Source organism: Mastigoproctus giganteus, chromosome 11 (assembly GCF_048544385.1).
Source record: "Mastigoproctus giganteus isolate SK-2022 chromosome 11, ASM4854438v1, whole genome shotgun sequence".
NCBI classification, from domain to species: Eukaryota; Metazoa; Arthropoda; class Arachnida; order Uropygi; family Thelyphonidae; genus Mastigoproctus; species Mastigoproctus giganteus.
The window spans coordinates 64,181,254-64,205,110 of NC_143585.1; the positions used below are offsets into that span (position 1 = coordinate 64,181,254).

At 36.6% G+C, this 23,857-nt stretch overlaps 1 protein-coding gene across 1 annotated transcript in view; it reads right to left on the bottom strand.

The window, feature by feature from the left end:
* The window catches only part of LOC150078068 (calpain-15-like), a 190,113-nt gene that overhangs the window by 54,040 nt on the left and 112,216 nt on the right, over window positions 1–23,857 (bottom strand). Inside the window, exons 9-11 of the mRNA XM_090384450.1 lie at window positions 9,550–9,625; window positions 5,582–5,707; window positions 415–567 (exon numbers count right to left, since the gene is read on the bottom strand). Coding sequence (XP_090240576.1) covers window positions 415–567; window positions 5,582–5,707; window positions 9,550–9,625 — 355 coding nt within the window. The remainder of the gene's footprint in view (window positions 1–414; window positions 568–5,581; window positions 5,708–9,549; window positions 9,626–23,857) is intronic.

Sequence of the window (23,857 nt, forward strand, 5' to 3'; positions counted from 1 at the left end):
GCCTTTAGCCAGCGGGTGGTTGGTTGATGGAACAGACTTCCATCCCTTGTTGTGGAAGTTGATAGCCTAAACAAATTTAAGGCTCAGCTGGACAGGTATTTCGAACGAACGGAGGGGTGAAGTGGAAGTTTTTTTTATCTGGCTGATGCTGCATAAGCTTGCTTTCTTGCATCATATGCCTCTACTAATGCTAATGCTAATACATAGTAACTAGACAGTGTTTTATAATTGCTGGTCTGTAGAGTTTTCTATTGGTTGTTAGGCAGTCTACAAATTGAAAAAAAAAAAAAAAAAAAAAAAAAAAAAGGTTGAGCTGAGTTGCACGAACTGCTTAAGTAACATTAAACACAAAGTAAAAATATTTTATACCTACTTACATATGCTAAAAAAAAAAAAAAAAAAAAAAGTACTAACTTCAACACATCTTGAAATGACATCCAGAAAAGTCCCTCATCAGCTCCATGTGGCATCAGCTGTTCTCGAAGCTGTGGTGTCCATAGTGGAGACTCGTCTGACCAATCTCCACGCCAAGAATAATGACCCCATGGATTCCTAAGTCGTACTAATCTAAACAAACAGATATCATAAATAAATCAATAAACAACATTACAATGTTAATACAGTCAGTCCTCATATAGCACGATAGTTGTGTTCCAAGAAACCCTCGTGCAATGCAAAATCGTGCAATATAAACAACAGGCCCTATGGGAAAAATAGGGTTAGGTGCCGACCACCCAAGATTGAACACACATTGGTAACCAAAACATTACCAAACACAATAAATAATCGTAATAAAATACTTACGTATTTTATAACGATTAAAATACGTAATAAAAATATTATAATTTTTTATAATATTTATTATTATTATTATATTATATTTTATTATAATATAATAAATAATAAAAAATACGTAAGTAGTTTTATGAATAAAATACTTACGTATTTTATTACGACTATTATGTAATAAAATATTGCTAATGCTTTTGCTTCTATCGTAAGCAAACTTGTTTTTTTGTTTGATTTTCTATCCAAACAGATGACAGCCGTTCCATCTCTTCCAATGCTTTGTGTGTTAATCTAATGGATTTTAATTACACTTTGAGTTGTTCCTGCTATGAAAGTTGTTTTTATTTTCTCTGCATTCTTTGTAATTCTCTGGGTTGCCTCATTTAGGCCTGTAGCACGTGCAATATCACATGGTCTTTCATTTCACTCAAAGCGTTTCACAATTTCATATTTTTTCTCTTTCGACAGAGGCGGACTGGCCATAAGCCTTACCAGGGAAACCCCAGTGGGCCGGAGGCCGGTGTGATTTTGGCCATAAACCATAGTATGAGGCCACTATAAATTTCCCCGGGTAAGAATTTTTGACCCAGTCCGCCTCTGTTTATCGATATTGCTTTTTTTTTTTCTCTCTGAATCTGCAGTGTCTTCACCAGGATGCTTTCTTTTCACACCTTTTAAGTATTTTACTCATTTTTAGGGAATAAAGCACAATTACAAAACGAGGAGGCACGCTTGATACACATAAACAAAGCTGCGTGCGTGTAATAACTGAATAAACAACACCGTAAAGGCAGAGATACACTATCAACACCTCACATTTCTAGGGGTTACTACCATAAAACAATAAAAACAATTTCCAGTTGCGTTTCCGCTAGTGGAATCTGTTATAAACTGGTAGTAGACTCAATCTAATTGCATTTGCGATTATGTATACCGATAGCTGGAATTGTGTTGGTTTTTACGTTATTATTGTGAAATGTGTTTCCCCTAAAACAAATACATTTCCAGAATCTTCTCTTCATTCCTATCGTGTTACGTTCGGTTGGGGTGATTCCGCGTCCGACTGCCATTTCTTGTAAACACAAAGGTGAATCGTGCATAAGCGAATTCGGTTCGTGTTATATAAGATATCGTTCCCCTATTTATAAATCGTGTATGATCGAATTCGTGTAGTGTAAACAAGTGTTATACGAGGACTGACTGTAATTACAAAAAATAAGCAAAAAAAAAAAAAAAAAAAAAAAAAAAAATTGTATATGGAAAAGTTTATTTTTCAAAGAAAAGGTGAAATTCATATCATAAATGTAAATCCTACAAAAGCTGTTAATTTAAATACTGATAAACTGAATAGTTTAAATAAACTCATAAAAAATCAAAAGCAACTGAGAAAGACTCTTTCTTAACTAGATGGAGAATACAAGTGTGCTTAAATTTTTAGTGACAAGAAGGTGGGAATTTCTATGTTTGTTATTTGGTTTTTAGGAGCATTAGGCCATATTGCTCCGGGAATATGCGGTGATCGTTCCCTGACCTTTCCACATGCTCCATATTTGGTGGATGGGATCGAACCCCGGTCTAATCAAGAAGCGTGTGTTACGCACTGCTGCTCCTTCCCACCTGGCTACGGAGGCCGGAATATCAATGAGGCCAATAGATGCATATGGGTTGTGATGGATCTGCTGGGAAAGTGACAAACTTCATCTTAAACGAATATTCAATGTTAAGGAGGAAAAGAAGGGTATCTGTTAAAAATAAAAATTAAGTCTAAATACACTTGCATCCATGTTATAATATTTAGCATTTTATTCCATATTCTGGCAAGATACATGAAACCAAACATTACATTTCAGAACATGTGGTTCTCTGATTGCATATAGATCTAATTTGAACAGTGCCTCTGTTAAATGCCTGAATCCACATTCTATAAAAGCTGTTTCAGTATGGAATAATTGAAATTATGTTTAATCTTATTATTTACATGCTCTTATTCATAATAATAATTTTACCCCACAAGCTGAAAACATCATTTAAGGATTTAAAATATTAGTAAATTGTTGCCACAAATCAAATGTGAATTCATTGTCATTTGTGGTACTGAATTAAATATTGGCAGTAACACAAAATGACTGATTACCCCAATGCATGGCTGACATAACACAAGAAATGGCCAAGAATAACCAAGTAAATTTGTTATAAAGAAGCTTGTTCAAATCATCACAAGGGGGCTATTTTTCAATATATTATACTTCTAACTATGCATCTATTCCATCATTCCACCTATTTCAAAAAAAAAAAAAAAAAAAAAAAAAACAGCTTCCTGTAGACCATATTTTGTGATGTCCTTCAGTACTACTTCTGAAGTTTATCTCCTTCATACTTGATTCATATTTCCTTCTCCAGAGCTTCCCTTTAAGTAGAAAAGGGAGTTTTATAATCCAGTGTTGAGGTAAGACAGAAATATTATGATTTCATAAACTAATAAAAAATATGCCAAAGACATGGTATCATAAACTGGCAATAGGCATGATGGAAAAAAAAAAAAAAAGTGTGTCAAAATTAGGCATTTCTTATGAATGGATTCCAAAAGTTTTTCTAAAATTTTCAGGTGGTGGTAGGAATTTCAATAATTTCATGGAAATACACAAACCAGTAAATAATTTCTTTAGTATCAAAGGAATTATTTGGTAAAACCAAATACATGAAGTGATTATTCCACTGTATAAGGCAATGGGATAATTGCTAGGCCACATCTTGAGTACTCCATACAGGTCTGGAAGCCACATTTGCAGTGTCTGGAGACAAGACACTTGCAAGGAGATCTGAGTTTAAGATTTTGAACGGATTGAGTAAGCTCAATGCTGATGGAATCCCTCCTTCTGCTTAGACTATGTGGAGGAAGGTTGCAGGGTAGATGTGCAGAAATTTGTCATCAGCCAGCAGGTAGCTGCTGGCTGACAATGGAGTAAACTTCCATCTGGTGTACAAGTGGGTAGTTTCGAGTAAATTCAAGGATGAACTAGACACTCTGTTAAAGTGGATGGACAGGTGATATGAGAAGTGTTGGTATTTTTTTTTTAGCTGATGCCGTATAAACTTGATTTATTGCATCATTTGCTAATACTAACATCAACTACACTGTTAACCACACAGGAATAACCACCACATGGGCTTGGCAATGACAAAAATAATCTTGTCATTGTTAAGTCCAATACTACTAGCTTCTGCAGTATTCTTTCAAATATAACCCTCCAATTCATGAGAAACTTATTACAAATTAAAAATTAGATGAGAAGTACAATTATTTTTTATGTTCATTTCATCTATGAGTATATTAAATACAAATATTCAGTAGGAATTTCGTAAACTAAGTACATATGTATCAAAAGATAAGGGAAATATAGCCCATGAATTTTTATTGTATATTATGGTATGTACCAAAACAAACTGAACAATTTAATTGTGGAAAAGTAGTCGATATGTCCAGCCATTTCTATGTCCTATGTCTTTTTTTTTTTTTTTTGTTTGATACAATACATCAATCTGTAAAAGTTAAGGAACTCTTGTATATATGCAACTGAATATGCTGGTTTTTCAAAATGTTAATTTGATATTTCTTAGATGGGCTGTAATTAGTAGCTCATAAATAGTACTTAGAATAAACATCTGGTTAGAGTGCTGGCAAGTATTATGCAAGCTGAGTTTACAAAAAAATTAAAGTTTTGGATAATCAAATTCAAATCAAGCTCAGTATTTCAAAGCCTTGCGAGCCTTCTGGGGAATGAAAACAGATCTGTGCAGAACTCACAATATACAAATAATCAGGAAATACCTTGAAATGTACTTCAGTAGCATGCTCTCCTATGCCATGGAGATGTTTTGTCTGCTGCACCTCCCACCAGCCTCAAGAAACTATGGGGTCTAGAATTCTGGGTGCTGAACTTGTGGTCTCACCAGATCTATACAACATCCAATTCTGCACTCTGTTCCAACCTGCAATATATTCCCACAGTCCACAGAGCCCATGTATGGAAAATAAAGGCATTTCTTCTTTTTCATCTGTGTTCATCTAAGCATGATTACATGAACATCTGGAACACGGTTGGTGTTTGCCAGGAAGACACCTCTGCAGTACCCCCTCTTTGTGCTCAAGACTCCAGAGGTTACAGTTTCAGTAGGCACTTCCCAAATGTGACTTTGGACACACTCAACTCGCTCAACATCGACACTGACCTATGGTCTATTGACAAGTCATATCGAGATGACATCTTGGCCAATTTTACTGTATGTAAAGGACAGGTGTGCAAGTGCCGACCCTAGTATGCTGATGTCATTTTATGTTATGCTTAATTTGTAGTCTTGTTTTTTTTTAATTATGATTAATTTTATATTCTGATATTTTGTTTTTAATGGTTATTTTGTAACTGAACTTTGTATTTCTGTGCTTGGTCACTTGTATAGTGAATATTTTGTAAGATTCCTCTGGTTTTCTGTGCATGGAATCACAAATTTTTAGCCCATTTGCAAATAAAGTGGAATTATTCATAAAATATATTCAAAGTCCTCAAAGTACACTGGCTTTAATCTCTCAGGATTGATGCTATTTGGGATGCAATATCAGTTGTTTGGATATTGCCCCTTAATATTAGAGAAGTACAGTTGCAATTTATTTGTGATATGGTGCCACTACACAAATGTGGTTAAGTTATTTATTTATTTATTAAAAGGTTACCAGTAATGTTTAGCCACTATGTTTTTGTGAAATATAAAAATATTTTAATATTATTACACTTACCTGAGACCTTGTATATCTTGGACATCCAAAACTGAATATGCATGTCTAGGCCGAAGTCCAACAGTATGATAATCATGATCATTGACTTGCATGTTGCCTCCACCACAAGAAGCACCCATCAGAAATCTGAAAAACAACCTAGTTAATCTGTCAGTCAACAAAGAGTTACAACTGATACTTCAACTATATAATATGTCTTTGTGATATGCTAAAAAATAGGCTGTTTAATTGTGCCATAGTATCTGGCATAAAGTCACGGTCCATATTAAGTGTTTATCTTCTATTCTTTATGCAGTTTAATTCCCAACTTCTCAGATTATTCCTCTTCACACTTTTCAAAGCAGGACATCTTTTCTTCAAACTCTAACTTCTTGAACATCTTTCTGTGGTTTTTCCCTGCCCTTTTTACTGCCTGTTCTTGTTCTTTTCACATCATCCTCCACTCTTATTTTCATAGTTTCACTGATAGTTTCTTGACATACCTTGCTCTTGTCTGATTTACCTAATTTTCTCAACAAAGTCCAGTGTTTTAAGCTACAATATACAGTATATTAGAGAACCTATATGATAAGTATGAAAAAAAAATAATAATAATAATAATTACTGAATTTTTATTGATCCAATTTTAATGAAATTTGGGAAGACTTGACAAATTGTTCTAAAATGGCCAAATATAAAAATCCATCCACTGGGAGTTGAGTTATTATATGCAGACAGATGGCCAAAGAAATAATCATTTCCAGATTTCTATTTGTAAAATTTTAATGAAATTTGGGATGACTCAACGAAATTTTTCTAAAAGAGCCAAATATAAAATACTGTATAATGAAAATCCATCTGCTAGGAGTTCAATTATTGTATATAATCAGGTACTTTATGTGTATACACTAATGTGCCTAATAACTGGAACCTAGATGGCATATACCATTATTACCCTTAAAATATTGGAAACAACTGCCAAAAAATGGAAAACAATAAAAAGACAGTTTAGGTGAATTTAAATTTATTTTATGATAAATCATATTACTTTCACTCCTCCCCCCCCCATGCACATCCATGGATTTGAAAATTTGATATCCTTTTCCCAGTGATATATTAATTATATTTATCCTAATGATAGGCATTTTTAATAATAATATACTAGAGATAAGTTTCATTTATTGGTATTATACTAATTATTGGGAATTTCTTAGGTTATTGATGCATTACTAAATAATAATTAAATAATACAATCTATCATCAAAAAAGGATGGAAGAGTTTTGAATGCCTATATTTTTTGATGTAGTAGTGAGCTGACACTGGTGAAATTTGGTGTCAATAAACTCATAAGATGGGGAATAATCTTTTACTGGTTGGTGAGGTGCCCTAGCAGAAAAATTCTGTAAGCAAGATAGAGTATACTACTGAGTGGTATATATTTTTTGAAAAGATTTAATCAAATTGGCAGTTTTATTACAATGTAGCATGAGTTTAAAGTGAGATTTGGTGGTAGAAAATATCAAGAAAGATCAATAATTTCTGGTTCCATGACAGACAATACAAAGTGCATTACTGAACAAATTGTGTTCAATCTGCGTTTGGACTTCTTTCAGTTTTTGGTTCGCCGTATTTCTAGGAGAAAATATTGTTGACCATGAACTATATTAAAAATAAATCAAGAAATCGTCTGAACAATGTGAGTCTCTCAGCATGTTTAAAGATGAAAATTACGGCATACTTGCCTGATGTTGAGAGACTAGCTCAGCGAGTTCAGCAACAAAAGTCACATTAATTCGTACCTAATTGGATGTTTGTTACGTTTTTTCAGTATTAATAAATATTTCAAAATATATATTTTTATAATATATATATATATACAAAATATAGATAATAATATATATTTTTTAAATAAACACCTTCCACTCTAATCCATTTCTTACAAAAATTCCCCTCTCCTCGAGCTGAGGTGCGGCTCTTTGAATTCTCTTTTTTTTTTTTTAATTAGATCAAAAATGGCTCTTCACTCAAAAAAGGTTGCCAATCCCTGGCATAGGCAAAAATCAAGTTATACAGCAGCAGCAGCAAAAAAAAAAAAAAAAAGTCTTCCCATTTCACTCCAAAAGTTTGTCTCATTCTTCCTTGAATTTATTTAAGCTATCAACTTCCACAATGACTACTGGAAGTTTGATCCATTAATTAACCACCAACAATTAACCACCTGCTGGCTAAAGACAAATTTCTGCATATCTAGTCTGCAACTGTCTTTCCTCAATTCGAATCTATGCACCTTTAGGTGCTTAATCTGAGCAAGAGGAAGAATCCCATCAGCACTGAGCTTGCTCAAACCATTCAAGGCCTTATGCACCTCAATCAGATCGCCTGCCTGGTGCCTTCCCTTGGGTTTGGAAGGTTGCTTCCTTGAAATTGTTAATTAAGAGTCCTGAGCAAAATGTACTGAGCCAGGTTCATATCGATCCACTGGCAAAAAATATGAAAGACTGTGTCAGCCGTTTGAAGATTATGAATGCAAATAAACATGTCCACTGAGGTTCAATATGGATACAAAAAAAGGAAAGTCCACAGAGGATGGCATATACAGGGTGGTGAAAACTGTGCAGGCATATTTATATTGATACATCCTAGGTAAATGTTTTTGTGGACTTCAAGGGAGCATTTGACAGGTTTTAGTGGTAGAGGGCATATTTTGGTGAGAATTAGGAGTGTTCTGATAATTCGTATTCTGTTTAAGAGTTATTTTTCAGATAAGGAAATTACAGTGAGAACTAAGTTTACACAGATAAGATGTCAAATTTTGCATGGATGTCCTGAGGGCTCGGTGGTAGACCCCTTTGCCTGGAACATGGCCTTTGATGGGTTTTAAAATGAGCATTTAGAAAATATTCAGTATATACTTATGCTGATCTGCTTGCTTTAATGATATTTGGCAATTCAAGGTCTCAAATTGAGGCTATTGCCTCAGATGTGTTGGGTAGTCTCCTAAATTGGAGAAAATTATATAAGTTGCAAATTTCACATAAGACTGCAGATGCTGCTCAAAACAGACTGAGTTTAAATAGGGCACCTGTTGTAAGGGCAGCTGGCATCTCCTTAGATATGTAAGAATGGGAAGATACCTTGGTTTATACCTGGAAGAGCAGTTATATTTTATGGAACATAAAATTTTAAGGAAAAAAATAGGATATCGTACTCCAACCTCAGAACAGTAATTAGGGTGGATGGGAGGGAACTGAGGATCGATCTTTGAATTTTTTATATGAATGTTTCTTTGTCCCCATCCTAACCTATGCCTCTGGTGCTTGAGTGCATAAAGCTCAAAATTTTGTTGTGCAGAAGTAACTGTTTCAAGCACAGTGTTTTGTTATTCTGGCTTCATAACTTCTGTACATCACTGTCTGGGTATAACCAGGGCATTTGTATTGTTTCAACTTGTCATGTCATGTCATGTGATGTCAGAATGTAATATTTATTTAGATTTGAGATCTCATTTAGAGAGATTATGTGGGATGTCTTTTAGGGATCAGCTCTGGGTCCTGTTTGCTGATATGCAACTGTTTACATATTTTAATGATTTTGTGGCTAAAGTATTTCAATGGAGAGCACATTTGAATAGTAGACAGTAGAAACCCACCTCCCACGGGTGGGGATGGTAACCAGGCTCACTGGGGTAGATGAGTTATATTCCAAAATCTGATTTCATTTAGCCTGGGCTAAGTGGTTGCTCTCCAATTTTTAATTATGCATTTCTATTTTATTTTAATGTTTTAAAATGACAGCATCAGTTTGCCAGATGTTAAGAATATGCCACATATGGATTTTGGTCCTAGTAGTGGTTGCTCTGGCACTTCAAATGGTAATGATACCTGTATTATTAATGTTAAAAGAGAAATATAACAATTATATTTCATAATCTGTGAAATGCTGAAACTATCAGATAAGAAGTATTCAAACTATAATATAAAATGCATACCCTGCTGCTCGAGAACTGAGAAGTTGTGCCCATATTAAATCTTCATCAATTCCTTCTTCATTTGGTATAGACGAGGCTTTAAATTGATATAAAAGAAAACAAATTTATCAAAAAATTCAATTAAAAATCAATTTTATCAAATTAATTTGAGACAGGAGTGCAGGGATAATTAAGTATAACTAAATACCATGATTTTTCCAGGTAAATATTAAACATTCCACTGTACCAGTATTCCTTAATTTCCAATAAACTGAACATATAAAAAAAAAAGGGATCTCCAATCCTGTGTGGAATATTCAAGATGTAGCCTAACAATTGTTTTATTTTCTACTGTCAAAGTTATGAGGTTTTATCCATAACTTTGCCAGTAGAGACATATGGGGTTTTACCAGTATAACACTGGTAAATCCCCATATGCTGTCCTAGAAGCCTGTCTATATTTTTTTGAAAACTTAATGTCTGATTGTATAGTTATTCCCAAGTGTAAGTTTGGTGCTACCCAGTGGCATAGCCAGTGTAGGGTCAGCAGGTACACTGTACCCCCCGATGCTGAAATCTGGTATTGTGGTGCTTTTTAGCATTAAGCAACTGGTGCCTTTTTTTGTGAATGTACCTGATGACAAAAAATCCTGGCTATGTCAATAGTGCTACCCATGTGGTACATTATCTTTACCACTATTCAGGTTCAAGATCTGGCATTTTCCAGTATTAAAAATGCTGCAATTTCTCAGCACATCCAAATAATCTATCTAAGCCTTATTGAAGAAGCACACCCTAATTACTCCCATTAACTAATTTAACCAATTGAACGTTGTGATCATTACGATATAGTGTAATGTATATCTCACACTCAACAGCACAAGGTATAACATAAAACAAGATAGCGTAATACATATCATTAGCATTAGCATTAGTATAGGCATATGATGCAAGAAAGCAAGCTTATTCAGCATCAGCCAAAAAAAAAAAAAAAAACCCACTTCCACTTCACCCCTCCGTTTGTTCGAAATACCTGTCCAGCTGAGCCTTAAATTTATTTAGGCTATCAACTTCAACAACAAGCGATGGGAGTCTATTCCACAAACCAACTGCCTGCTGGCTAAAGGCAAATTTCCGCACATCTATCCGACATCCGTCCTTCCTCAATTTGAATTTATGCCCTCTCAGGTGATTATTCTGAGCAAGAGGAAGAATCCCATCGGCATTGAGCATGCTCAAGCCATTCAAAGCCTTATACACCTCTATCAGATCACCTCGCCGATGCCTAGTCTCCAGGCTCTGTAATTTGCAAAACTTAAGCCTTTCTTCGTAAGAGCAACCCTTTGTTCCATTCACTAATCTTGTTGCCCTTCTCTGTACTCGTTCGAGCAGCTCTACATCCTTCTTGAAATGAGGCCTCCAGACCTGTATACAGTACTCAAGGTGTGGCCTGACCAATGCCTTATACTGCATATATCATTGCATTTAGGTATCTATTAGCTTAGTGCAGTATCGTCAATTAATCAATTAAATTTATTAATTTTCATTGTAATCAATGAAATTAATTTAAATGGATATCATGCCTCAGACTAGAGCAACAAAGCAATGCCCACATATTAGAGGGAATTCTGTGGCTTGGGGTAGAACCGAAGGGGGTGATCCTCCAACACATCACGGCCTAAAAAAATGTACAACTTGTGAAATGTTTGCAGACTTTCTGAAACAGGACATGATCTAGCCAAGGAAGATGTCTTTGTGTGCTAGGTGCAGGGAGTGTGAAGAGATTAGGGGCCAACTTAGCATTCTGTTGGGCATCTGTGAGAGCTTGACGAGTATTATTATTATTAGCTATATGGTGCAAGGAAACCTGAGGCTTATGCCAAAAAAAAAAATTCCCGAGTTACCATGAGAGAGAGAGAGAGAGAGAGAGAGAGAGAGAGAGAGAGAGAGAGAGAGAGAGAGTCAGAAGTAGAAGGGAATCACCAAGAAAGAGAAGAATGATGATATCCAGCTCAGGACCCTGGGAGTAGGGTAGATGTCCTTGAAGGAATTAAAATGGAGGGGCCCATCAAGATCTCAGCTGCGCAACTGAGTACCAGAGCTCACTCCTGTGCATCAGACAACAGTGGCAATCTTCAAGGCAGAATGCGCTGGTCCCACAGGAGCTAGTTATTGTTGGTGACTCTATTGTGAGGGAAATGGGAAATATATTGTGTAAAACGAATAGGTGGAATAGGACCAGGGTGTGTCTGCCCGGGGCAAATGTTGATGACATTGGAGAGCAGATATTATCTTTTAAGGGCACAAAAGGTGATGTTGCTGTACACATTGGCACTAATGACATTAAGAGTAGGAGATCTGCAAATTTACTTAACAAGTACAGGTCAATATTGAAAAAAAGTCATGAGTTAGGATTTAATTTGAAAGAGTCTGCAATTCTGCAAAGACATGATAGGAGGGAGTATATGATGAGAGTTTTGTCAATCAATTTGGCCATGGAGAGATTGTGCAAGGCTCATGGGGTAACTTTTTCTCAGCTTTGTCTGTGCTTGATAACAGGAGAGACTGCTTCTACAGGGATGGGATACACTTAAATAGAAAGGGTGCAAGAATATTTGCTGATACTACTGAGGCAGCATTAGGTGGGTTGGAAAACTGCTAGCTTGGGGGATTCACACACTAATAGATTAACAGTAGCCACAAACAGAGCTAAAGTAATTCTTGCACTGCTATTGGAACGAGCAGCAGCCTGGAAAGCAAGGTGCTGGGAATCATCATGGAACAAGTAAATACATGGGCTGCGTTAAGGTGACTAAGGGTAAAGAACAGGTACGTATATACTTGCATGTACACTATAGTAAAGTAAAGGAGTATAGTAAATAAATTTCATGAATTTCAAGTACTGGTTGAGACATTGAAGGCGGATATTGTTGGAATATCAGAGACGTGGTGTCACACAGATGTAAGGAATGCAGAATTGGAATTTGGGGAGTACAATGTGTACAGAAAGAATAGACAGGATAGGAAGGGAAGGGGGTTATGCTGTTAATTAAGAAACAAAATCTAAGGCAGTGTATCCAGTTGACATGGGTAGACAGTGCACTGTTGAGTCAGTTTGGTGTGATATAATTGGGGCACCTCCATAGCCAGGTGGGCAGGAGCAGCAGTGCGTAGCACACGCTTCTTGATTAGACCAGGGTTCGAGCCCGTGACCAACAAATACGGAAAGGTCAGGGAATGACCACCGCCATATCCCCGCAGCAATATGGCCTTAGTTTGATGCTCCTAAAAACCAAATAACAAACAACAATATATAAGCATTGACAAAGGAAAAATGAGGGTAGGAGTGTGTTATAGGCCTAAAGACTCTGACGAGTACAACGAACAACTGTACAGAGAAATAGAGTGGGCCAGTAAATATGATTGTTTTATAATTGGAAATTTTAACTTCACAGATATACTTTTCTTGATTTATCGAATGATTGTTTTCTACAGCAGCAAGTTCAAGAGGTAACCAGAGGGAGTAATACTCCTGATCTGATTATCAGCATAATTATTCATGCATTAAGAATTTGCAGATAAAGGAACCACTAGTTGGCAGTGATCACAGTGTACTGATGTGGGATTTACTCAAAGATGTAACTATCATCAGAGGTAAAGAGAAGGAGTTTTTGCTTTTGTAAAGAGACCACTGTAGTCCTCTACAGTGGTCTCTGACAGTTTTTAAATTCTATACAGTGCAGTCAACTGATGATGATACCAACTGCAAATTATAAATGGGAAGCATTTAAGGAATTAAACTTGGAAGCTACTAGGCTTTTCATACTAACTAAGAAATACTGTTCAAGGTTTAGGCCTAAATGGATATCAGATGAACTAATGACACTTGTGGCAGAGAAGAAAAAATGCATGGGATACATATAAATTATTAAAAAGTCACAGAAGACTATGGCAGATATAAGCTAGTATTTAATCAAGTCACAAAGGAGGTTAGGCAAGCAAAGGCACATTACGAGAAATCTTTGGCACAGGATGCAAAGAGAAACAGCAAAGACTTCTTCACTTATGTAAACTCTAAAAGGAAGGGGATGAATCAGAATGGCCCACTTGATATCAGTGGTTTGACTGTTAATAATTCTGCTCAGGTAGCTGACGAACTGAATGAGTATTTTGCATCTATATTCACACATGAGGAGTATTTAGGCAGGGGAATGCCAGAAGTTTATCAAACATTAACAGGGAACTAAAGGATTTTGTAATAACTGAGAGCAAAGTTGTGGAGAAACTGTTTAAGTTAAACATAAGAAAGGAATCTGGGGTGGATGGGATCTATCCAGTTATACTAAAGGAGGCAGCAAAGCTTAGCCATTATGAGGGAATCTCTAGATTCAGGTGAGGTCCTGATGGCCTAGAGATGTGCAAATGTATCCCCAATTTTGCAAAGGGTGATCAAAAGGTGACATGAGTAATTACAGACCTGTTAGTTTAACTTCTGTTCCGGGGGGAAAATAATGGAGTCACTGGTTAAAGAAGCACTGCAGGATCATCTAGACAAGATTGCAGTTATAGTTCAGTCACAGCATTGGTTTGTTAAGGGGGAAGTCTTGTGTGACAAATTTGACTGGATACTACAATGTGGTCACTAAGGAACTGGATGCAAAAAATAATTTTGATATCATATACTTAGATTTCAGGAAACTTTTGATACTGTTGCACATAAAAGACTGCTGTACAAATTGGAGCCTTATAACATTAAGGGCAAATTGCTGCTATGGATAAAGGGATGGCTGAGTGTGAGAAGACAGAGAGCGGCAATCAATGGACACTGCTCTTCGTGGACTAAGGTATACATGATGAAGTTATATCAGGCTTAATGTTGAAGTTTGCAGATGATACAAAGGTTGCAGGTTGTTAACGACAGTAAACTACTGCAACAGGATCTAGAAAAGTTAGCCCGAGGCATAACAACTGAAGTTTAACACTGACAAGTGCTGTTGTTGTTATTTGGTTTTTAGGAGCATTAGCAACTAAGGCCATATTGCTCCGGGAATATGCAGTGATCATTCCTTGACCTTTCCACATCCTCCGTATTTGGTGATGACGGGCTCAAACCCCAGTCTAATCAAGAAGCGTGTGCTATGCACTGCTGCTCCTTCCCACTTGGCTACGGAGGCGCCTACTGACAAGTGCAAAGTACTGCATATGGGTAGCAGTAACTGCAGAATAATGTACTAACTGTGCGGTACAACACTCAGAGTAGTGGAAAACTAAAAAGACCTGGAGTTTATTGTGCAGCCAGATATGAAGTATTCTGAGCAGTGTAAGCAGGCTGCCAGAACAGCCCATGGTTAATGGTATACAGGAATTTTGCTAGCAGGGATAAGGTGATTACCCCTTTGTATAAGGTGATGGTCACCTGAGGTAAGGTGACCATCGCATAAGGTATATATAAGGTGATGGTCACCTTGATTACTGCATACAGGTATGGAGGCCTCATTTTAGGAAGGATGTAGAGCTGCTGGAATGAGTACAGAGAAGGGCAACGAGATTGGTGAGGGGAACAAAGGGATGCTCTTACCAAGAAATACTTAAGTTCTGCAAACTGCAGCATCTGGAGATTAGGCACCTGCAAATTGAGGAAAGACAGTTGTAGAATTGATGTGCAGAAATTTGACTATAGCCAGTGGATGGGTGATTGCTGGAACAAACTTCCATCTGTGGTGGTGGAAGTTGATAGCTTAAAGAAATTCAAGGAAGAAATAGCCAAAAATTTTTGGAGCGAATGGATGGGTGAAATGGGAAGTTTTTTTTTTTTTTTGGCTGTTGTTGTATAAGCTTGCTTTCTTGCATTATATGCCTCTACTAATGCTAATGCTACCTACCCTGCTCACCTTTGTATTATTCATCAAACCCAAACATTAAAATTGAAATACCCACATCAATTTCATTAGCATTAGTAGAGGCATATGATGCAAGAAGGCAAGCTTATATAGCATCTTTAAAAAAAAAAAAAAAAAAAACCACATTTCAATGATCCATTTGTTCCAAATGTTTGTCTAGTTCTGCCTTAAATTTATTTAAGGCTATCAACTTCCACAACAGATGGAAGTTTGTTCCAGCAATCAACTACCCACTGGCTAAAGACAAATTTCCGCACATCTGTTCTACAACTGTCTTTCCTCAGTTTTAATCTATGCCCCCTCGGGTTTGTAATCTGAACAAGAGGAAGAATTACATGGTGGTGCTCTTAAAAAGGGGTTTTCATAAAAAAGTGATCTAGATAAATTAGGTAGATGGGCATAGAAGTGGCAATTGAAATTTAACATTGACAAATGCAAGGTACTGCACAAGGGTAACAATAACACCAGAATAACTTATCAACTGTGTGGTACTACACTTAGGGTAGCGAAGAATGAAAAAGACCTGGGGGTAATTGTGCAATCAGATATAAAGTTCTCTGAGCAGTGCAAACAGGTGTCAGGACATGACACGTGGTTTTGTCAATGATATACAGCTAGGCCTCGCATAACGCGAGTTCGATTAACACGATATTCAGTTAACACTATTTGAAAAATGATATCACTTTTCACTTTACACAATGCAAATTTCCAGTTAACGCGATCTTTTTTTTTTTATGCGATAATTGATAAAGATTTGAATCGCGCGTTAAGCTTACCGCGAGTCGTACGGTCAATAAACAAACGTTTGCCTTCTGGCCGCCTCGGTGTGTTCCATTAACCATCGGAAGAAGACGTGTTTGTCTCCTGCTAATAAAGTCAATGCAGACTTGCATTTAAAAATTCAAATTTTTAAATGAGCCAGATGAATATGTTACCGCGGTAAAAGAATAATTTCATCTAATTCTTTTACCGATAAACGGTAAAAGAATTAGATGAAATCTTTCGTATCGCATAGAACCTCAAACAAAAGGTTTGATGTTCTCTGTGATATTTATTTCGCCAGGGCCCAGAAGAAGATTGTTGTCGGCTATCGGAAATTGATTGATGAAAAGAGAAAGTCAACACTGTTCAAATATTTCCGCAACAGTAATTTCTTCATTGTGTATTTTATGTCAGAGGTTCCCAAAGTTTCTCGGTTCACGGCGCCTTTAATGTCTCAGTAATTTTTTCAAGGCGCACCCAGACCAAAAGAAATACCTAACAGTTTCGTTTAGTAAAAAAAAAATAAAAGTGCAGCCATTATCAACCCACTGCAGGATGGAAGCCTCCTCAACAATTCATGTTGAGGGAAATGGACCATAATCTGCCACGCTGGTCCAGTGCGGGTTGGCAGATCGACCGTATTCAGGGGCTTGAACCCCGGTCTACTCAGCGTGTGCTACTGCACTCCCGCCCACTCGGCTACGGAGGCGTTTCGTTTAGTAGTTAGGTCCAAACAACTTAATAAGAAATGCTGAAACTGTGAACTATCTCGAGCTAGTAGTTCGCGCGGTGTCTGACAGATGTCGAGTATCGCTGTTTCCCTCAAAAATTTAAAATATTCCGCGGCGCACAGTTTAAGAACCGCTGTTTCATGCAATAAACATTTAATTCCATAATTATTTTCATTATCTTTTACATTATATACAGTTAAAAAGTTATTTAAAAGGTATTTTTAAAATTCTTTATGGACCCTCCAGAAGGTCAAGAACCAATTATAATTTTTCCTATTGGTTATTATATTCGATTAACGCATTTCCGTTTTGCACGATGCGCTCGCGGGACGAATTAATCGCGTTAATTGAGGCCCACCTGTACATTAATTTTCCAGTAGCGATAAGGAGGTGATTATCCCACTTAGGTCACAACCTTAACATGCATACTGGTCTAGCAGCCCTATTTGCAGAAGGATGTGGATCTGTTGGAGTGGGTGCAGAGAAGAGCAACAAATTTGCTGAGGTGAACAAAAGGGTGCTCTTAGCAGAAAGGCTTCAGTTCTGCAAATTTTAGCATCTGGAGACTAGATACTGAGAGATCTGATTGCAGTGTTTAACATTCTCAATCCATTCATAATTGAGTTTAAGAACTCAATCCATTTAGAGAATTGAGTAAGCTCAATGCCAATGGAATCCTTCCTCTTGCTTGGACTGTGCACACGAGGGGACATAAATTCATACTGAAGATGGTTGTAGGATAATTGGGCAGAAATTTGTCTTCAGTCAACAAGTAGTTGATTGTTAGAACAAACTTCCATCTGGTGCTGTAGAAGTAGGTGGTTTTAATGCATTCAAGGAAGAATTAGAAACTGTTAGAGTAAGTACAGGTGATATAGGAAGTTTTTGGCTGATGCTGTATTTCTTGCATCATTTGCCACTACTTTACTAATCAAGTCAATCAAGAAAAAGTCAAGTGAACCAATATGGTTGTTGATTTCTTTCATTTTAATGATAACATAATTGAAGAAACCCTCATTGCCGTTCTTTGCACTTTTTGCTATGGGCTTCTTGCAATCTGCCTTGGCATTCCTAATTCCCTGAGTAACTTCATTATAGACTAATTTATATTTACTGTGGGACTCATAGCCCTTCCCACCTTTCCCACCTGATAATTTATAACCAATCCATACACCTTTCTTCTCTGCCATTATGATCATCATTAATTTTTTAATCCATTCTGGTCTATAACTTGAACAATTCCTTTTGTTGGTATAAAAGCTTAGTAGTTTCCAGAATAACCTTAAACATTTACCATTTAGTATTAGTAATATGATGAAGAAAAACAAAACTTCTGCACTATCAGCCACACACACACACACACACACACACACACACACACACACACACACACACACACACACACACACACACACACATGACTAGGTGGAAGTTTATCCCAACTGATTACTTTGAGTAGTTTCTTTGTCTGAATGCAAATTTCAATACATTGCTTCTGCAACATTCCTTTTCCAATTTACGTTTATCACTTTTGCGTGTTTCTTCTAAGGGGTAAAAATTCTATCAGCAATTAATTTACTAAATGCATTTAAAGCCTTATACACTTCCCTTAGGTCACCATGCAGATACCTAGTTTCTAGAGACTGAAATTTACAGAACCCCAGTCTTTATTGGTATCTTTGGCAAAGGATGCAAAGAAAAACAGCAAAGACTTCTTTACTTATATAAACTCTAAAAGGAAGGGGATGAATCAGATTGGTCCATTTGATATCAGTGGTTTGACTGTAGATGATCATTCTCAGATAGCTGTAAAACTAAATGAGTATTTTGCATCTACATTCACACGAGGAGTTATTCAAGGAGTGGGCAAGACATTTATCAAACTCTAACAGTGAGTTTAATGATTTGTAATAACTGAGAGTAAATTAGAGGAGAAATTGTTGAAGTTAAACATAAGAAAGGCACCCGGGGTAGATGGGTTCTATCCAGTTATATTAAAGGAGGCAGCAAAGGAAGTAAGCAAACCCTTAGCCATAATTATGAGAGCATCCTTGGACTTGGCAGAAGTCTCCACAGACTGGAGATGTGCAAAATATATCTCCGATTCACAAAGGGGATCAAAGGGTGACACAAGTAGTCACAGACCTGTTAGTTTAACTTCTGTTCCAGGGAAAATAATGGAGTCACTAGTTAAAGAAGCATTGCAGGATCATTTAGACAAGACAGCAGTAATAATTCAGACACAGCATGGGTTTGTCAAGGGGAAGTCTTCTCTGACTAATTTGATTGGATACTATGATGTGGTCACAAAGGAACTGGATGAAAAAAATAATTTTCATATCATATACTTGGATTTCAGGAAAGCTTTTAATACTGTTGCACATGGAAGACTACTGTATAAACTGGAGCAGTAAGGCATTAAGGGCAAGTTGCTACAATGGATAAAAGGATGGTTGAGTGGGAGAAGACAGAGAGTGGTTATCAATGGGTACTGCTCTATGTGGACTAATGTTATTAGTGGTGTCCCTCAGGGTTCGGTGTTGGGCCCATTGTTGTTTTGTATATTTATCAATGATATTGATGAAGGTATATCAAGCTTAATGTCATAGTTTGCAGATGATACAATGATTGGCAGGGTTGTTAATAACAGTAATCTGCTGCAACAGGATCTGGAAAAGTTGGGTAGATGGGCTGAGAAGTGGCAACTGAAGTTTAATATTGACAAATGCAAAGTACTGCATTTGAGTAGCAGTAACCCCAGAGAAATGTAACAACTATGTGGTGTTACACTCAGGGTAGTGGAGAATAAAAGAGACCTGGGGGTAATTGTGCCGTCAGATATGAAATTTTCTGAGCAGTGCAGACAGGCTGCCAGAGTAGGTCATGGGGTCTTGTTGACGATATACAGGAATTTTGCGAGCAGGGATAAGGAGGTGATTATCCCCTTGTATAAGGCAGTTTTGGTCTGGAAGCCTCATTTTAGGAAAGACGTAGAGTTGCTAGAATGGGTACAGAGAATGTCAACAAGACTGGTGAAGGGAACAAAGCAGTGCTCTTATAAAGAAAGGCTTAAGTTCTGCAAATTGCAGCTTCTGGAGACTAGGCACCTGCAAGGTGATCTGATTGAGGTGTATAAGGTCTTGAATGGATTGAGCAGGCTCAATGCTGATAGGATTCTTCCTCTTGCCCAGATTACAAACCTAAGGGGGGCATAGATTCAAACTGAGGAAAGACAGTTGTAGAATAGATGTGCGGAAGTTTGCCTTTAGCCAGCGGGTAGTTGATTGCTGGAACAAACTTCCATCTGTTGTGGAAGTTGATAGCTTAAATAAATTCAAGGCAGAACTAGAGAAACATTTTTTTTTTCCCCTCGTTATAACCGTTACTCGCTATATCAAAATTTCCTCATTATAACCGTTACTCGCTATATCAGTGATGGCGGAGATGGGGAAACCCCTGAGGATTAACAATGAACACTTTATATCGGTGATGAGTTAAATCTATCTCCTCTTTTTATTTAATTCTCAATAACTTGATAAAAAGGTAGATTCAAAAAACAAAAGAAATATTAGAGAGAAAAAATAATATAAGTATATACCTACATATTATTTGTATTAATATGCTTGTATAAACTACAATACATTTAATATTAAACAATTTGTCTGTAATTTTAAACCATACACTTAATACTAAACAATTTATTTCTCTGTAATTAAAAATAATACTATTTAATAATAAATGATTTCAATTAGTCTTTATTTATCAATCTTAAAATTGATGTTTGTTTTAAAGATTTCACTTTGATATTTCTTAAGTTTACCCTTAAAACACTCATCGCATTAAAATTACTTGCCTCAGTTCCTTCAAAAAAATTGACTGTCCACTGCACCTTGAGCTTGTGAGATTGTCGGCACTGATTTTGATTCACTTTCAATTTTCATCAAATGATCATCACAATCATCGTTTTTACCATCGTCGTTATTGTCTTTGTTGAGCACAGCATCTACAATATCACTCTCTGTAGGTAGACCACTAGTTAATAAGTTGTCATTGACTTGTACAAACTCATCGATGTTATCTCTATTAAAACCTACAATGCTGTTATGTAGCAATCATTCGGATAATGGTAAGTTTTCTGTTTCCATCTTCTTCATCTACAATTGAAATTTCATTTGAATTTAATATTGAGATCTTGAAGCAATTCGATATGGTTGTTGAAGTAATGTTCCACATATTCAATAAATTTATAGCATCCAATACTGATATAGACTCATTAAGTTTCTGTTCTCTTTGACTGATCAGATGTAGAACTAGAAATCTTTTATAAAATCCTTTCAAACTTTTGATTACGCCTATGTCCACTGATTGTAAAATTGATGTCGCATTGGGAGGCAGAAACACTAGCTTAATGTTGGACAAATTTTGAATCTGGGGATGTGAAGGACAGTTATCAACTAACAATAAAATATTTTTCTTCTCTAATAGCTCCTTATTCCAATCATTTATGTATAGCCGAAAAAATCTGAATCATCCAAGCTTTCTCGTTTGCAGCGTAATCGACAGGAAGTTTTCTTACGTTTCTGAAACACTGAGGTTTTAACAATTTTCCGATAACAAACAGTTTTTTTTTTATCACTTCCTGTCATATTTGCGCATACAAGCACCATCAAGCGAGCCTTTGATTTTTCCACCAACACGTTTTTCCCCTTTGAATTTAAATGTATTGTCAGGTGTCAAATTATTAAAAAGTCCTGTTTCGTCGGCGTTGTAGTAGTAATAGAGGCATATGATGCAAGAAAGCAAGCGTATGAGCTTATGTAGCATGAGCCAAAAAAAAAAAAAAATTCACACAACCATTCCCTCTAAAAGCTTGTCCAGTTCCTCCTTGAATTTATTATGGAAGTTTGTTCCAGCAATTAACCACCTGACTAAAAGAAAATTTCTGTACATTTATTCTACAACTGTCGTTCCTCAATTTGAATTTATGCCCACTCAGGTTTGTAATCTGAGAAAGTGGAAGAATCCCATCAGATTTCAGCGTGCTCAACCCGTTCAAGATGTCAACCCGTTCAAGATTGAGATGTCAAGGCCTTAGATATCTCAGTGAGATCACCTTGCAGGTGCCTAGTCATCAGCTGCTGCAATTTGCAGAATTTAAGCCTTTCTTGGTAAGAGGACCCCCTTCGTTTCCCTCACCAATCTTGTTGCCCTTCTCTGAGCATGCTTAAGCAACTTTATATCCTTCCTAAAATGAGGCCTCCAGACCTGTATGTAGTACTCAAGGCCTGACCATTGTCTTATACAAAGGGATAATCACCTCCTATTCCCTGCTAGCAAAATTCCTGTATATCATTGACAATACCCCATGACCTGCTCTGGCAGCCTGTCTGCATTGCTCAGAAAACTTCATATCTGATTGCACAATAACTCCCAGGTTTTTTCATTTTCTACCACCCTAAGTGTAGCACCACACAGTTGGTACATTTCTCTGGGGTTACTTCTACCCATATGCAATACTTTGCATTTGTCAATATTAAACTTCAGTTGCCACTTCTCAACCCATCTGCCCAAATTTTCTAGATCCTGTTGTAGGAGCACAACTGTTGCAGATGTCTTCGTCATTGAAATCTTTCCTGATTTCTGCCCAAAATGGCCAATCCATTCATTTGCCATTATTGGATCTGCAGATCGAGATTCTCCACTAATTTTTGCATAAACTGTGTTATGTCAGTTTTTAAATTGATCCAGCCAACCATTGTTACAAACAAAATCGTTGGGTCCAAATTGTTTAGCAAATTTTTCCACTTGAGCCATCAAGATCGGACCGTCTATTGAAAATTCAGCACTTCTTTGTGTGGTGAACCATTGAAGCAATGCTTTATCGTTTGTAACCTTGCACTTTCTAAAAAAAATTTTTTTTTTGGTTATGTTCTTTTCCAGTGCCGATATGTAAAATCTTTATTCTTCCACAATGTCGATACTTGAAGAGGACAAAGAAAATTTTTTTACACACTCCAACATTTTTTGCACCACATTCTAACTCATGAATAATTTCAACTTTTTTGCAAATAGAAAGACACTTTCTTTTGTTAGTAGACATGTTTCCAAAGGAAAGGTTCATTTCTAACTGATTTTATTTTAAAATGGTAGAGTGATCTGCATATAAAGTTCTTAGAAGTCCTGAAATAAATTTATGGTTCAGCGAAAAAAAGACAGCCTGTAAATAGGGTAATGCGACAAACAGAACGCCAATGCAAATTGTATAGCCCTGCCCCCGGAAGAACAATGTCATAAACCGGTCACTAATCCAATGCAGATGGTCATAAAGCTAAGTCGCCCTTTTCATTTTCGTCTATTCCAAGAATTTAGGTTTTTTTCGACTACCTGAGCAATTAAGAATGTTGCATAGTTACCAAAATTTGTTTGGTATATCCATGTAGTATGCTCGTTATAACAGTGAGCGATTGTATGGGAATACACGTAAATTAAAATCATCATGGCGTTTTGCTCGTTTCAGCCGTGACCTCGTTATTTCTGTTTGTTATAACCAAGTTCGACTGTACTTAACTACCGGATATTCTTGAACCTACAAGTATATGCTTGACAATTAAAAGTTTTCTGTCAAAAGCATTGCCCCTCATCCCCTTTAGCCTTTATGGGACTGTAGAAGTGATTGTTGATGGGGTATATATTTATTTTTTTATCATTCATGGTTGACTCAGGAACACTTCATCACATATAATAGTGTTTCAAAGTTGATGTGGAATTTATTATTACTTTTTTAGACTTCAAAATTAGCAAGATGAAACCATTTTCGTGACGGGTCATGGCAACACTGCTCTTGCTTATTGCCATGTGAATGTGCTTCCAGCATCTGCACAGCAGAAAATGTAAAATGGTGTTGGACCTAATAAACTGATTATGGAAAATATCATA